Below are 17,495 nucleotides of genomic sequence, written 5' to 3'. Positions count from 1 at the left end.
TTAATATTAGCAAATTGCTTTTTAGACTTTGAACTGTTGGATTTTTAGATTGTATTGCCTTGACATTTCCTACTAGTTATTTATAAGCTACTATTTATTTTTGGCTATCTCAACATCTAAAATTCAGGTATGAGAGAAATCTTTTCACCAGAGTGCTGTGTAGCTGGTATTTTGGTAAAGATTTTTCTCATACCTATATTTGTAAGATAAGATTATGCAGAAGACGCAGTGTTTTGTATGTTGCATACACAGAATCACAGCTTGGATGCCAGATAAAAAATGGGCCTATTAATATTATACCCTTTTAGTTTAATATATGCCATATTTGATTTTGTTACTATTCAAGTATTTACTTGTGTTCTTCCCAGCTCTGCTCTTTTCTAAATATGGCATATGTAGGGGTGGCTGGGTAGCTCAGTCGGTTAAGCATCCAACTCTGAATTTTGTCTCAGATCCTGATCTCATGGTTTGTGAGATTGAGCCCCAATGTCAGCGCAGTGCCTGCTTGGGGTTCTCTCCCTCTCTCTCTCTCTCTCTCTTTTTATGCCCCTCCCTCACTCATGTAACTCTCTCCCTCAAAATAATAAACTTTTTTTAAATAAAAAAATAAATGTGATATATATAAAGGATTTCCAGCAGTTTCCTTAATTTTGTAGTCAAAAGTAAAAGGTTTTTTGCCTCAGACTTGTTAATTGAGTTTCCACGATGTGTAGTTTTATTTTTTTAATGCTATAATTCAATGTACTTTGTGTTTGAAAGATCATTAGCTGTTTAAACCTATGGATTCCTAATTCTGTCTTGTTTTAGGATTTAAGAAATTGCATCAAAGTAAAAACTAAAATCAATCCCTTTAAAAAAAAACTTGGTATTTTGGAATCTGTAGGCTTCCGTGTATATGTCATTATACCCTATTACTGAGACCTTTTGAATTATATGATATTTTCAAATTGTGGCTTTCAGTAATTTAAGAAATTAGAAAATTATTCACAAAAAATTCTAAACAAAAGTTAAGCATTTTCTCAACTGGAATATGAATGTTATATCAGAGGGGAAAGGTTGAAAAGTTTTTGAAATTCAAGTTTATGTCTAGTATAAAAAATCAGTTGTAGAAAAAAAATATGTACTAGAATAACTCTGGATATAAGATGGAAAATATATGAAAATGAGAACTGCTTACTATAGTAACACTCTGAATTTCTAATTTCAGGTGATGGAATATGAGAATAGGATTCGAGCATATTCCACACCAGACAAGATCTTCCGCTATTTTGCCACCTTGAAAGTAATCAATGAACCTGGTGAATCTGAAGTGTTTATGACCCCCCAAGATTTTGTGCGATCCATAACACCTAATGAAAAACAACCAGAACGTAAGTGCTAAAGGGAAAAATAAGATTATGATATTAATTTTTTTATGTTCTTCTTTGTATTGCCTAAACGTTATAGGTCCATGCAATAATTATATTCATTGTGTACTGACTGAATGTCACGTATTATTCCAGTCTTTAGCAGTATAAAAGAGGAGCCCACAGTCTAATGAGCCAATCCTCAACCAGGGTACCGGGTTGAGGAGATTGTAGCCAGGTATCATCTACTGGAAAGATTTAAAGACATATGGTACTTGTTGTCATTGGGCCAAGTGATTGCAGATGGGACAAGCAGCAGACAGACTAAAAAGCCTAGAAAGGAGGAGACTTTGGAGGAAGACAGGGTGTAGAAGGGTGTAGAAGCTTCGAAGAACCATTGTGTATACCTGGAAATCCATAGTGCGGCATGCATGCCCAGGGCCAGACACATGCTTGGAAAACACTTGAGTGAGCTTGTACTTCTTGCTGATCTTTGTGCCCCATGCAGGGAAGTAGTGAAAGTTAACGCAGAGGTGTAGCAGCTCTAGCTAAAAATTAAAGTAGGTCCCCAGCTCAGAGCCAGTCTGCAAACATTAAGAGAGTTTGTGTTTTTTTTGTTTTGTTTTGTTTTCATTCTTTTTGCCTCAAACATTTGAATAAGTCTTTGTCCGGTCACTTGCTATTTAGATAATAGAACAGAAATTTCAACGATGACACAAAACAGAGAACACAGCCTTTGCAAAAAAAATATTTTGGAAAAAAATCACTAAACATTGATGAATGTAGTCTTCCACAATGTATATCACACCAAACACTGGGAAATAGGGAGAATCTGGTTTTCAGAATTACCCCATTATAATATTCAAAATGTTCAATCTTTAATAAAACAATTTCGTGGCATACTAATAATCAGGAATAAATGACCCATCAATAGAAAGAAAAAGAAATTGACAGAAACCATCCCTGAGGAAGCCCAAGCATTGCACTTACTAGATAATGACTTTAAGTTAACTGTCTCAGGGCACTTGGGTGGCTCAGCTGGTTAAGCGTCCAACTTTGGCTCAGGTTATGGTCTCAGGGTTCATGGGTTTGAGCCCTGTGTCGAGCTTGGTGCTGACAACTCAGCCTGGAGCCTCTTGGGATTCTGTGTCTCCCTCTCTCTCTCTGCCCCGTTCACACACTAGGGCGCGCTCTCTCTCACTCTCATAAATAAACATTAAGAAAAAAAAGATGTTAATTATAATCCCCCAATTAGACATTAAGAAAATAACTCTTTCAAGACAAAGACATTATGTATTCATAAAAGGATTAGTTCATCAAGAAGATATAAGCGTGGTAAATATATACATACCAAATGACTGACCCCAAAATATATGAAGGAAACTGACAGAATTAAAGGGAATAATAGTTCTTCAGTAATAGTCGGAGACTTCAGTACTGCCATTTTGATAATGGATAGAACATTTAGAAAGAAGGTTAGTGAAGAAAGAGGACTTAATGCTATAAGCCAATTAGACCAAATACACATTTATAGAACCATTCTACTCAAGAGCAGCAGAATACAGTCTTTTCAGGTGCATATCAAACATTCTCCAGAATAGACAAGATAGACTGTATATTAGGTTATGAAATAAATCTTAATGAATTTCAAAGATTAAAATGATACAGAGTATCTTTTCTGATTACAATAGAATGAAACAATCCATATGTAACAGAAGGAAAACTAGAAAATTCATAAATGTGTGGAAAGTAAACAGCATACACTTAACCCCTGGATCAGAGAAGAAATCACAAGAGAAGTTGGAAAATACTTTGAATAAATGAAAGAGAAAATAGAATTTAACAAAACTTATGCAGTGCTGCAAAGTAGTGCATAGAAGGAAACTCATAGCTATAAACACCAACATTTAAAAAGGTTTTTTAGGGGCGCCTGGGTGGCGCAGTCGGTTAAGCGTCCGACTTCAGCCAGGTCACAATCTCGCGGTCCGTGAGTTCGAGCCCCGCGTCAGGCTCTGGGCTGATGGCTCGGAGTCTGGAGCCTGTTTCCGATGCTGTGTCTCCCTCTCTCTCTGCCCCTCCCCCGTTCATGCTCTGTCTCTCTCTGTCCCAAAAATAAATAAAAAAACGTTGAAAAAAAAATTTTTTTTTGAAAGTTTTTTTAAATGTTTATTTCTGAGAGAGCGAGAGAGAGAGAGAGAGAGTGCGCATGAGTGGAGGAGGGGCAGAGAGAGAGAGGGAGACACAGAATCCAAAGCAGGCTCCAGGCTCTGAGCTCTCAGCACAGAGCCTGACACGGGGCTCAAACTCGTGAACTGCGAGATTATGACCTGAGCGGAGTTGGTCATCTAACTGACTGAGCTACCCAGGTGCCCCTATAACCACCAACATTTAAAAAGAAGAATGATCTCAAATCAGTTTCCTAAAAATGGGTGTTGGAACTAAAAAGAAGAGCAGACAAAACCCAAAGATAGAGAAATAAAGAAATAATAAATGTTAATGCAGCAATAAATGGAGAATAGAAAAACAATAGAGCAAATCAACAAACAAAATTTGATTCTTCGAAAAGATCCAAAAAAATGAGGGGCCTTTAGCTAGACCAGGGAAAAAAAGAAGCAAAATAACTAAAATCAGAAATGCAAGTGGGGACATTACTACCTACTTATAGAAATAAAAAGGATTATAAAAGACTACTATGAAGGATTGTATACCAACAAATTCAATTACCTAGATAAAGATGGAAAAATTTCCAGACACAAACTACCAGAGCTCTTAAAATTCAACAAAAAGACAAACAACTCAATTAACAAATGGGAAAGGATTTGAATGTACATTTCTCCAGATAAATATGCAAATGGCCAATAAGCACATGAGAACATGCTAAATGTCATTAAGCATGAGGGAAATACAGATCAAAAACACTATATACTACCTCACACGCATATTTAAAAAACAAAGAAGTGTTGGTGATTATGTGTAGAAATTAAAGCCCTCGTCTATTGCTGGTAAGAATGTAAAATGGTGCAAACACTATGGAGAACAATTTGTCCATTTCTCAGAAACATGGAATTAACCGTATGACCCAACACTTCCACTAGTAGTATAAGCCCGAATGAATTGAAAACAGGTGCTCGAATGAGTGCCTGTACACGAATATTCACAGCAACACTATTCACAATACCCCAAAAATGGAAACACCCCAAATGTCATTTAACAGATGAATGGATAAACAAAGTATAGCGTATACATACAACGGAATATTATTCAGATGTGGTTGAACCTTGACAACATTATGTTAAGTGAAACAAGCTAAAGACAAAAGGCCACATATCCTCTGATTTTATTTATGTGAAATATCTAATATAGGTAAATCCATAGAGATAGAAAGTGGGTTGTTAGTTGCCAACAGCTTGTTGGGGGAATGAGAACAGATTGCTTAATTGGTGTGAGAATTTCTATTTTGGAGTGATGAAAAGGTTTTGGAACTAGATAGAGGTGGTAGTTATGCAACACCGAAGTACTAAATGCCACTGAACTGGATGGATACTTTGAAATGGTGATTTTATGTTAATGGAATTTCACCTCAATTTTTAAAAGTGGAAAAAAGAATGTGCAGTCAGTCCTCATTTGCAAATTTTGTGTTTGCAAGTTTGCATCCTCACTAAAAGGTACTTGTAATCCCATAATCAGTACTTGCAGTGCTGTTGAGTCATCTGCAGATACATGCAGAACAGCAAAAATTTGAGTCACCCATTACATATGTTGGCCAGCTGAAGTCAAGCAAACGAAGACTCTGCCTTTTTGTTTCAGTTTTCTTTCTTTAAACAAGTGTCCGTGGAGGGAGGGCAGGAGAGAAGAGAGAGAGAGTATAAAATGTCTTAAACAGAAACACAAATAAATCAAGTTTATATATCGATCAGTTAACAAAAATGTTGTGACCAGAGGTTCGAGAAACCCAACCCTGTATTTCCCCTAGGAGAAATAGGTCAGTATTCAGCACTTCATTTTTCATGGCAATTTTATAGAGTATAAATGCCACAATTAGCAGAAATCAGTTGTATATGGTACAGGAGTAGGATATAAAAATGAAACTGTTCTTGGGGCGCCTGGGTGGCGCAGTCGGTTAAGCGTCCAACTTCAGCCAGGTCACGATCTCGCGGTCTGTGAGTTCGAGCCCCGCGTCGGGCTCTGGGCTGATGGCTCAGAGCCTGGAGCCTGTTTCCGATTCTGTGTCTCCCTCTCTCTCTGCCCCTCGCCCATTCATGCTCTGTCTCTCTCTGTCCCAAAAATAAATAAACGTTGAAAAAAAAATTAAAAAAAAAAAAAAAAATGAAACTGTTCTTTTACAGGGTATGTTTAAAGAAGATATCCTAAAGGGGGCAGCAGTTGAGTTAAGCTTTGAAGTATGAATAATAGGGGTACCTGGATGGCTCAGTCAGTGAGTGTCCAACTTTGGCTTAGGTCATGATCTCATGGTTCGTGGGTTTGAGCCTCGCGTCGGGCTCTGTGCTGACAGCTCAGAGCCTGGAGCCTGCTTCAGATTCTATGTCTCCCTCTCTCTCTCTGCCCCTCCTCAGCTTGTGCTCTCTCTCTCAAAAATAAATAAAAATTAAAAAAAAGAAGAAAACTGAATAGTAATTCATCATGTATTTGAGAGGGAAAGGGCATTCATTCAGATTGAGTAAATTGTATGGTCAGAATACAGATGTGAAATAGCAGTGTGAGTTTGGGTAACCAGCAAGAGTTATGTTTTCTAACCAGGGAGTTTATAATGTTTTGCCCATATTTATTAACATTAAATATCTCTAGGACAAATGAAAACTCCAGGTAGAACTATCACCTCTCAGCAGTACAGGAAATCTATATATTTAATATATTTTGTTATGGCAATTTTCAAATATAAAAATGCAGAGAATAAAATCAATTATAAATCAGCCTATATATATATACCTATCACTTAGCTTCAACAGTTGTCAACACATGGCCAATCTTTTTTTTTTTTAAGTTTATTTATTTTGAGAGAGAGAGCAAAGAAGGGGCAGAGAGAGGGAGAGAGAGAATCCCAAGCAGGCTCCATACTGTCAGTGCAGAGTCCAATGTGGGCTCAAACTCAAGAGCCACAAGATTATGACCTGAGCTGAAATCAAGAGTTGGATGCTTAACCAAATGAGCTACCCAGTCACCCCAACACATGGCCAATCTTATTTCATTTATAACTTTCTTATTTCTTCTCCTCACTCTAGATTGTTTTAAAGCCATTCAGACATATCATTTAATCTGTAAATACCTGTGTGTGTCTAAAAGATAAGTACTAAAAAAACCAATAACAATAATTTTAAATGCTATATTTTTTGAAAATAGCATTTATTTCTTAATAGCATATATCCAGGCACTGTTCAAATTTCCTTCTCTAAAAAACATTATGTATAGTTTGTTTGTTCAAACCAACCTCCAAAGATGGTCACACACTGTATTTGTTACCTCTTAAGTCTTAACAGCGTTTTTTTTTTCTCTCTCTTTTTTCTTACCATTTGTACAAGAAGAGTTTTATGCCTTGTTTACATCTCTCAGCCCCCCTTTCCCCTTTTTGCTCAGGTTGTTGCTGCAGCAGTTAGAATAGAGGTCTAGCCTGGCAGGAAGAAACCTCAGCTATAGAATGCATCCCTTGCTTTCTACTTTAGAGCATCTCTGCTACTATAGCATGGGACCTTTGCAAGGGACCACTGGACCATATGGGCATGTACACATGTATGGAGGTACAAAGGAGTTTACTCTTTGTTGAGACTTGGTAGATAAATTCTCTCTTCTCCATTGTCTTGGGTGGTCAGTTCTGAGACACAAACTACATGGTTTCTTAGATGGGCCAAGGAGAAGTGCGCCCCAGTTGTCTAAAGCAGCAATCAGCTCCATAACACACCCTTGAATTGGCTTTCCCTCCTTTCCTGTTCACTCTTCCTGACCCTCTTACACTGGTTCCCTACTTTTTAGGAAACTCAGTCTGGACGTCATTTATTTGTGAAGGAATATAAGTCATTGATATTATAGATTTCCCTCATTTGGGATCTTACTGATTGTATCCCTATGGTATTATTTAATATGTTCTGTACTTTGCCTCTCACCCATGTTGCAAATAAATAATGAAGCAACTAAAAGAGTATACCAAAATGTTGATTCGCTAAATGCTGAGATTTTTTTTTTTTTTAATTTTTTTTTTCAACGTTTATTTTATTTTTGGGACAGAGAGAGACAGAGCATGAAGGGGGGAGGGGCAGAGAGAGAGGGAGTCACAGAATCGGAAGCAGGCTCCAGGCTCTGAGCCATCAGCCCAGAGCCTGACGCGGGGCTCGAACTCACGGACCGCGAGATCGTGACCTGGCTGAAGTCGGACGCTTAACCGACTGCGCCACCCAGGCGCCCCTAAATGCTGAGATTATAAGGAATTATTTTACTCTTTTTTATATGTTCCTTTATTTTCTAATACACTTCATATACATTTATTCAACAAGTATTGATTGACCTCTGCTATGAGTTAGACACTGTTCTATATGGAAGGGATGCAGTAATGAATAATATAGGCAAAACTTCCTGTCTTTATAGAGTAGAACGTCTTTTATAATCAGAAAGAAGGTATATAAAATTTCCACTAATTGCATTGAATTTTAGATTAAGAGCCTTTTAAATTAGTTTTAGCTCCTTGTTTTGGGAGATGTGGGAGAGATTAAAGAAGGCCTCTGTGTAAGATAGGGAAAAAAGATTATAAAATATATTCCTGGTTTTTATGGTGGTAAAATATTTTTGTACCTGTGAAATTATTTCTGATACCCAGATAAAATCTAAATTATATAAGTAACTTTAAGAATGTGTTTTGCTTCCAGTGTGACAATGAAAATGAAGCAAGACTTGAGGCAGCTCACTGAGGATATTTGGTCATTTGAGGAAGATTATTTTTTTTCCCTTTGGAAATCATATTTTTTAATTGCTTCCACACATTTTGATATTTAACTTTGTAATCTTTTTTTTTAATTATCAAAAGATCTTTTACACGAACAGAATAGTTACTAAATGTCTAATATGCCATGCACATTCCTGGTTTTCATAAAAAGCCAGAATACTGAATGATTGATTTCCCTTTAAGATGAAAATCATGAGGGAATATTATAATAATATTAAAATGAGATTGGAAAATTTGGCTTCATTTTTGTTTGCTCATGAACAGGAATATCCACAAATATTGATGCAGCAGAAGTAAAATATATATTATTCCTGTGTGGGTTAGAATAAAGAAAAGAGTAAGGCTGGTTTTTTATAGTTTAAATTTCTATCATCAGATGGCTGGACTCTAGCCAGTAGTTCATATTTCAGCTTTGTTTTGTCATGTCTTTCACACATACCATATCCCAGGATACCTAACAGATCTAAATTTATTAAGTTTTAGTTTTAGAACAGTTTAAAAATAATCACAAAGCACACAAAGTCCTAAAATTAAGCAGTTTTAAAATGAGTGGAGAGCTGATGAATTTCAGTAAAAAGCTGATTAAGAATGTTTTTGTACTGGGGCGCCTGGGTGGCTCTGTTGGCTAAGTGTCCAACTCTTGATTTTGGCTCAGATCATGATTTCGTGGTTCATGAGATTGAGCCTTGCGTTGGGCTCACGCTGACAGCAAGGGGTCCGCTTGGGATTCCCACTCTCTCCTCCCTCTCTGCCCCTACCCTCACTCATGCGCTCTGTCTCTGCCTCTCTATATATATAAATAAATCAACTTAAAAAAAAGAATATTTCTGTGTGACTACCAAGAAAATTTAGAGTATCCTGGGGTGCCTGGGTGGCTCAGTCAGTTAAGCGTCGACTTTGGCTCAGGTCACGATCTCATGGTTCGTGAGTTCCAGCCCCGCGTTGGGCTCTGTGCTGACAGCTCAGAGCCTGGAGCCTGCTTTGGATTCTGTGTCTCCCTCTCTCTCTGCTCCTTCCCCACTCGTGCTCTGTCTCTCTCTGTCTCTCAAAAATAAATATACGTTAAAAAAAATTTTTTTTTAAATTTAGAGTAGCCACAGTTAAGTAGGAGAGACATTAAATGGAAAAAAAAAAAGTCTAGTATATGACTTGAATATGTTTCATCTCCCTCTATGTGCAGTCTTAATGTCAGCACCATCCCTGGTATAGTGAATGAGGCAGTTGCTTCAGGCTCTGGACTTTGAGTACTCTTGCTGCTGTAGTAACCAGTTTTACATAGCCAGCTAGTGATTGGGAGAAGCAGCAGCATGGGGAGAGTTTTTAAAGTACTATATAGAAAAACTTGAGCTTTGGTCAAGACAGAGAAGATCCCTATTTCCTTTTCACCGTACCCCACTGACTGACTGTATTTATATTGACCCGATTATCCTGGATTCCATATTCTGTCAAGAATGACCCTTCATGCATTTAACTTTGAGACACATAATTTTATACTTGATCATATACAATGGGTTCTGGTTCAAGATGGTGATGTAGGAGGATACTGAATCTCCTCCCACAGACACACCAAATCTGCAGCTACATACAAAACAATTTCCTCTGAAAGAAATCCAAAAACTAGATGAGCAACTCCTACACATTGGACAAATGAGAAAAAACCCACATTGAAATGGATAGGAGAGGCTGAGACACAGTCTTGCCATAAATTCATCCCTGGCACAGTATCCAGTGGTCAGGAGAGAACTTAGCTCTGAGCTACTGGAGATGCGAGGGCATTGAATGCTACAGCTCACACCCCAGTTTTTGCGACCTGCACCTGAGAGATGAGCTTCCTGAACATCTAGCTTTAAGGCCAAGAGGCCTTATGTCTTTAACACCCATAGGGCTGACCCAGAGGCAGCTGCCTGAAAAGCGCCCAGTCTTGGTGAAAGAGGCCTATGTTACTTATCTTAAAGCTTCAGCCCGAGGGGCAGGCGTCTCATTTAACATACATCTAGAGGCATACAGACACACTCTCCAAAGACAGAAGCCAGTGGGCTCCATCTTTGCACTTTCCCTCTGCCTCGCTCCAGGTTGCCAGTATCTCCCAGAAAAGAACTTGTGCACGTTTCCAGTGCTCTGGTTTGTGTCACTGCCACCCAGGACACACCCCTTGATTACCTGGCTGTGGTTGGTGGCCTGTGGGGCTTATGTTTGCAGGTCCCATAGGACTGTAACAAATGGAGAAACACTTCTTAATTGGCTACTCCCCCAGGGCACAGTGCAGCAAGAAGAGACTGAAAGACACCTCTAGTTTTTCTGTGATAGAGGCTTATTGGCTTATCTTTATTATTAGAAGAGTAGGCTTCTAATTAAACACACATCTAGGGGGCAGCGACTGTTCTCTCCGGAGACTAGGGAGACTGACGGGTGCCATCTTCATGCTCTCTTTCCTCTGCCCCAGGTTGCAGGTGTTTCTGAGAAAGGAGCTTGTGTGCCTATCTGGCTTCCTAGTTTTTGTGGCTTCCACCCAGAAGACACATCTTTTAATAATTTGGCTCAGGTGACAGTGGGACTTGTGTTTACAGATTGAATGGATAGTAAGTAACAAACAAAAACCAATTTTTAACTGACTATCACTGCAGGGCTCAGTGCAGAAGAAGCAAACAGAAACACCCACGTCCCCTTGTTCCCTTGAAAGAGGTATATTTGCATAATTTAAAAGCTGTGGGCTGAGAGTCCAATTAGCCTGAATCTAGGTGCTGACTGAGATTTTCTTCTTTGAGATACTGAGAGATCTTGGCATGCCCTCAACTACTAGGAGTCTCTAAGAATAAAATAAAGTAGGCTGCTTGGACAATCAAAGGTTTGAAAGACAATCAAGAACTAGGGCAGGGCTGAACAATAAGGTTCAGTTTCTTTCTTTCTTTTTTAACATTTAAAAACATGTTTATTTTGAGAGAGAGGCAGAGAGCATAAGCATGGTAGGGGCAGATAGAGGGCAACAGAGAATCCCAAGCGGGCTCTGCACTGTCAGCACAAAATCCAGCACAGGGCTTGAACCTGTGAACTGTGAAATGATGACCTGAGCTGAAATCAAGAGTTGGATGCTTAACCAACTGAGCCACCCAGGCACTCCAATAAGGTTCAGTTTCTACATGAGGTCACTCCTTCAAGGTTGAGAGAGGTGGCTATTTTATCTGCATAAAAACCAATACAGAGAGTCAAGGAAAATGAAGAAATAGAGGAATGTATTCTAAAAGGAAGAACAAGATAAAACCTTAGAAAAAGACCTTAATGAAATGGAGATAAGTGACTTACTTGATAAAGAGTTCAAAATAACAATCATAAAAATGCCTACCAAGTTCAGGAGAATAATGCATGAATAAAGTGAGACATTCAACAAAGAGAAAATATAAGAAAGTATCAAATAGAAGTCACAGAGCTGAAGAATACAATAATGAACTGAAAAATACACTAGAGGGCTTCAATAGCAGACTAGATGAGCAGAAGAAAGGATCTGTGACCTTGAAGACAGGGCAGTGGAACTCATTCAATCAGAATAGCAAAAAAGAGAAAAGAACGAGAAAGAGTGAAGATAGCTTAAGGGACAAATGGGACAACATCAGTGGACTAACAGTCACATCATAGGAGTCCCAGAAGGAGAAAAGAAAAAGGGGCAGAAATCTTATTGGAAGAAATAATGTCTGAAAACTTCCCTGAGCTCAGGAAGGAAACAGACCTCCAGATCCAGGAGCTCAGTTTTAAATAAGATTAATCCAAAGAGACTCACACCAAGACACATTTTAAGTGTCAAAAGTTAAAGACAAGGAGAGAATCTTAAAAGCAACAAGAGAAAACTTGTTATGTGTAAGGGAACCTCCATAAAACTATAAGCAGACTTTTCAGCAGAAACTTTGCAAGCCATAAGGAAATGGACCATATCCAGAAATTGCTTAAAGCAGAAAACTGCTAAACAAAAATACTCTACCCAGCAAAGCTGTCCTTCAGAATTAATGGAGAGATAAAGTTTTCTGGACAAGCAAAAGCTAAAGGAGTGTATCACCACTACACTGGCTTTATAAGAAATGTTAAAGGGAGTTCTTTAAGCTGCAACAAAAGGGCACTAATCAGTAACAGAAAAAACATGAAAGTACAGGAAATGAATATATTTTTGAAACATTTTTGTGCTGTTTTCTCCCCAACAAGATAAGTTACTTTAGTAGAAGAACCTTCTCTTCTAGTTTTACTTTTAGTTCCTTGTAGTGCTGCTGAGTGTAGAGAAGGTATTGATCAGCAGCAATGAACTGCCTGTTTCTATATGGCCCATGAGCTGAGAATGGTTTTTACTTTTTTCTTTTTCTTATTTAAAAAGAATGTTTTGGGAAAAAAAAATAAATTAATAAATAAATAAATTAATTAATTAATTAAGTGAAAAGAATGTTTTGTGATACTTGAAAATTACATGAAACTGAAATTTTGGTGTCCATGAAAGAGTTTTATTGGAGTATATCCACACTCATTCATTAGGTATTGTTCATGACAGCTTTCATGCAATAGCAGAATTGAATAGTTGTAACAGAGATTATATGTGGCCCACAAAGCCTAAATATTTACTGTCTGGTCTTTTATGCAAAAAATTTACTGACCCTTTCCAAAATAATAAGAAATCTATTCATTGTTCTCTGACCCTAGTTCCTGACACAGAGCTCCTAAAGTCCTTGTAAATAAGATTCTGGGAGCTATCCAGGATATGTTCTTCTCATACTGATGGCAGAGTTGAAAGAAATGAAACCAACCTCAAAAGTCCATTCCACTCCCCTCCTCTTTTCTTTCCCTCCTTTTATATTCTGTTTCCAAGATGAAACCAATTTAAATATACGTATTAAACTGGACTTAGAATTTTTTTAAATATATAGAGAATATAGGAAATAATAGAAAATACTCTTGTAGCCATTACTTGTTTTTTTCAAATTTTAGTATTTACCCATATTTGTTTCATACCTTTATTTTAAATTATTTTGAAAACCCTGTGTATCGCTCTGAAATGTCATTTCACTCCCTGTCTTCTTAGGGATAACCACTGTCCTTAATTAGGTATTTATCATTCCTGTTGAAGATTATAACATTCACATATATCCATTTTCCTTCCATAACCCCTAGAGAAGGACAATGATTATATTCATTTCCCCACACTGACTTTGGACTTAGCCATGTGATTTCCTCTGACTAATGTTGATATACATTGTGTTCAATCAGAATCTTTAAAAAGAGTCAGTTTGTGGTTTGCTATGTTGTCTTTTACCTCTGCCATCTTCCACAGAGAGGCTGCTGCCCCATCAGCCTGGATCCCAGATTCAATACTCTGTGGAATAGAGCTGCACCCAATATGTGATAGATAAGTACCATGAACAATATATAAGCTTTCCCTATTGGAAGCCACTGAGATTTTAAGGTTACTACTACAGTGTAACCTGGTCTACTCTGACTGCTACATTTCCCCTGTTTTTTAATATGTGGAATATATTTTTACATATGCACGTTTGTATATTTGTTGATCCACGTAGCTGTTGTTCTCTTATTTTCACTGCTGTATAGTTTATCATTTGTATAAATATGTCAGTATTTAATTTATCCATTTTCATGTAGATGAACATTTAACTTATTTCCAATTTTGTTAGTCATCTGTTGCTGTGTAACAACCCACCACAAAATGTGAGTGGCATAAAGCAGTGAGCATTTATCTAGCTTCTGCATCTGCAAGCCATGTGAGGTAGACTCTGCTGATCCCCACTGGCCTGGCTCTGTACGTAGGCTCAGGCTTGGTTCATCTAAGCAAGGGCATCTCTGCTTCATGGTTTTGTCAGCAAATTTGTGAGGCTGCTCTATATGTCTCTCATCCTTTTTAGACCGCTGGGCTATCCAGAATATGTTCCTCTTACAGTACTGGCAGAGGTGCAAGAAAGCAAGCCAACCTCAGAAGTCCATTTGAAGGATGTCTTATGTCATACTGCTAATATCCCATTGGCCAAAGCAGGTCATGTGGCTGAGCCCAAAGTCATTGGATTGTCCCTGGAGGTCAAGAGAAAGAAAGTGAATATTTGGGAACTGTAGTATGCCAGTGTTTTTACTATTACAAACTGTACCACAATGAACCTTCTTCCATTTGTGCCCTTGTGCATATTTGCAAGAAGTTATTTTCAACATATACCTGGAAGTAGACTTGCTGGCCTCTGGGATACATTCCTCTTCAAATTTTCTAAACATTGCCAAGCTGGTTTCCAGACTAGATGTAATAATTTACATATTCTCCAAGAATGTATGGGTTTTCTCTTCTGCATTCCTGTTAACACTTGGTATTGATAGACTTAATTTTTTAGCAAACTGATTAGAATGAATTATTAAATCCTTGTGGTTTTATTTTGCATTTCACTAGCAACTAGTGAGGCTTATCATCTCCAAATATTTATTGGCTACTCATATTGCCATTCTATGAATTATTTATCTTCTTTACTCACTTTTCTATTTGATTTTTTTATTAGTAGAAGTCCTTTATATATTCTCTGTTGAAAGCTGTCATATATATCTTGCAGATATCTTCTCCTAGTCTATGGCTTGTCTTTTTATTTTGTTTCTGATAATTTTTAGTATACAGAAGTTGCTGGCATTTTCAAATGTAGTTGTGTTTTCCTTGATGGTTTGTACTGTTTCTTTTTAACTACTTTATTGAGATGTAATTAACATAGGATAAGTAGCATATATTTAAAGTATTTGATGAGTTTTGATATACTAGTCCCATGTAGGTACTAGTGAAACCATCATCAGCATAATCAGTATAATGAACATATTCATCACTCCCAAAAGTTTCTTCATACACATTCGTAATTCTTCCTTCCTGTTTTTTCCTACCTCCTAGGTCCCAGGCCACTAGTGATATGCTTAGTATCTTCTGGTTTTTTTTTTTTTAATTTTTTTTTAACGTTTTATTTATTTTTGAGACAGGGAGAGACAGAGCATGAACAGGGGAGGGTCAGAGAGAGGGAGACACAGAATCTGAAACAGGCTCCAGGCTCTGAGCCATCAGCCCAGAGCCCGACGCGGGGCTCGAACTCACGGACCGTGAGATCATGACCTGAGCTGAAGTCGGCCGCTTAACCGACTGAGCCACCCATGCGCCCCAGTATCTTCTGTTTTGTATTGATTATCTGTCTAAACTCTGTCAGTTATTGAGAGAAGGGTGTTGATCAACTTTAATTGTGGGTTTGTCTATCATCCTTTCGGTTTTATCAGTATTTGCTTCAAATATTTTGAAACTCTTATTAGGTGCATACATGTTTAAAATGTATTATTCTGTCTTCTTCATGAATTGACCCAATTATCATTATGTAACCGACCTTTATGCTAATATTTTTTTTGCTGCAAAGTACATAGTATCCTATTTATGTAGACCTCCTTATTTTGATCCATTTTTCATGATATATCTTTTTATATCCTCTTACTTTTAATCTACCTAAATATATCAGTATCTTTAAAATGAATATCTTGTAGACAACATACAGTTGGGTCTTATTTTTTATCCAGTGTGATAGTTTCTACCTTTTCATTGTGTGTTCAGATGATTTGTATTTAATGTAATTTTTCATATGTTTGGATTTAAGTCTACCATTTTATTATTTGTTTTCTCTTTTTTTCCATCTTTTTAAATGTTCTTTACCCCTTCCTTGCTTCCTTTTTGGATTACTTGAAGACTTTAAAAAATTTTTGATTTTGGGTTTTTGACTGTATTTCTTTGTATATCTTAAATGTAGTGGTTGCTGTAGAGATTATAATATGCATAATTAACTTTTCACAGTTAACTGAGAATTTATATTTTACTGCTTCAAATGGAATATAGATATCTTACCACTATATAGGTCCTTCCCTAATTTATGATATAGCATCATATGTATTACAGCTACATACATTGAAAACTCCACCAGACGTTGTTTTCATTTCAACTGTCATACATAAAGAACTTAAGAGGAAAAAATGGTCTGTTATATGTATCTAAATATTAACCATTCCTATTGCTCTTTATTTCTTAAATTTCCAATTTCCCTCTGATATCATTTCCTCCCCCCTTGAAAGATAGAATGTGTTGTAGAGCAGGTCTGCTGGTGGTGAATTCTGTTTACCTTCATCTGAGAACATTTTTATTTTGTCCTCATTTTTAAAGAATATTTTCACTAGATAAAGAATTCTGGGTTGAAATTCTTTTAGCACTTTATGTTTTTTTAATGTTTATTTTTTGAGAGAGAGAAGGAGAGAATGAGCAGGGGAGGGGCAGAGACAGAGAGGGAGACACAAAATCTGAAGCAGGCTCCAGGCTCTGAGCTGTCAGTACAGAGCCCCATGTGGGGCTCAAACTCACAAACTGTGAGATCATGACCTGAGCTGAAGTCAGAATGAGCCACCCAGGCACCTGTCTTTTAGCACTTTAAACTGGCTGCCTTGGAGAATTTTTTCTTTGACTTTGGTTTTCAGAAGTTTGATTTTTTTTTTTTTAATGTACCTTGTTTTGGGTTTACTAGGCATCTTGAATCTGTAATGAAATTACTGAAGACAAACTCATAAAATGAGAAGACATGGTATCCAAGGAGGATATTCTAAAAAGTACATATATTTAGGGTACAGGCAGAATAGCCACCAAAAGAGTTTAAGGAGTTACCAAGAATAAATGAAGATTATTGGAAGAAAGTAGAAATGTAGATGTGTCATCTTAGGCAAATTATTTAGCATCTCTAAATCTTAATATTCTTATTTGTAAAATTGAGATCATAGCAACTAATTTGTAGGGGTAAGAAAATTAAAATTTACATATATGTGTGTATATATATACATGGAAAGCATGTAGTATAGGACCTATAAAAATGCTTAGTAGATTATAACTTATTACAATGATTATTAAGACAGAAGATAAAATCAAGTGACTACAGTACAATAAATAGGTCACATATCTAATGAACTAGAACTATACTTTTCTGCCCTATGTTAGTTTGTGTTACTGAAAAATATAATCATTTTAATAAATTTTGGGGGTAATTGCAAATATTGAAAAACAAATCTTTAAATTTGGGGGAGATAGCTGAGACTTCTTAACTATAATTATTCAGAGTTTTCGTTTACCAAGCTCTAATTTATTGAGCTTGAAATGATCTACTTGATTTAGTTTCACTTTTGTC

The 17,495-nt window shown here is 37.0% G+C and overlaps 1 protein-coding gene across 4 annotated transcripts in view; it reads left to right on the top strand.

Annotated features, from left to right (window-relative positions):
* Positions 1-17,495, top strand: part of MICU1 (mitochondrial calcium uptake 1) — a 247,772-nt gene that overhangs the window by 82,159 nt on the left and 148,118 nt on the right. For all 4 annotated transcript variants that reach the window (XM_086679944.1, XM_086679942.1, XM_086679945.1 and 1 more), the window contains one exon: positions 1,208-1,370. In XM_086679944.1, coding sequence (XP_086536070.1) covers positions 1,208-1,370 — 163 coding nt within the window. The remainder of the gene's footprint in view (positions 1-1,207; positions 1,371-17,495) is intronic.

Source organism: Puma concolor, chromosome D2 (genome assembly GCF_028749965.1).
Source record: "Puma concolor isolate L17-30 chromosome D2, mPumCon1.1.hap2, whole genome shotgun sequence".
NCBI classification, from domain to species: domain Eukaryota; kingdom Metazoa; phylum Chordata; class Mammalia; order Carnivora; family Felidae; genus Puma; species Puma concolor.
The sequence above is the reverse complement of the archived record's forward strand: the minus strand, read 5'-3'. Positions and strand labels throughout refer to the sequence as shown.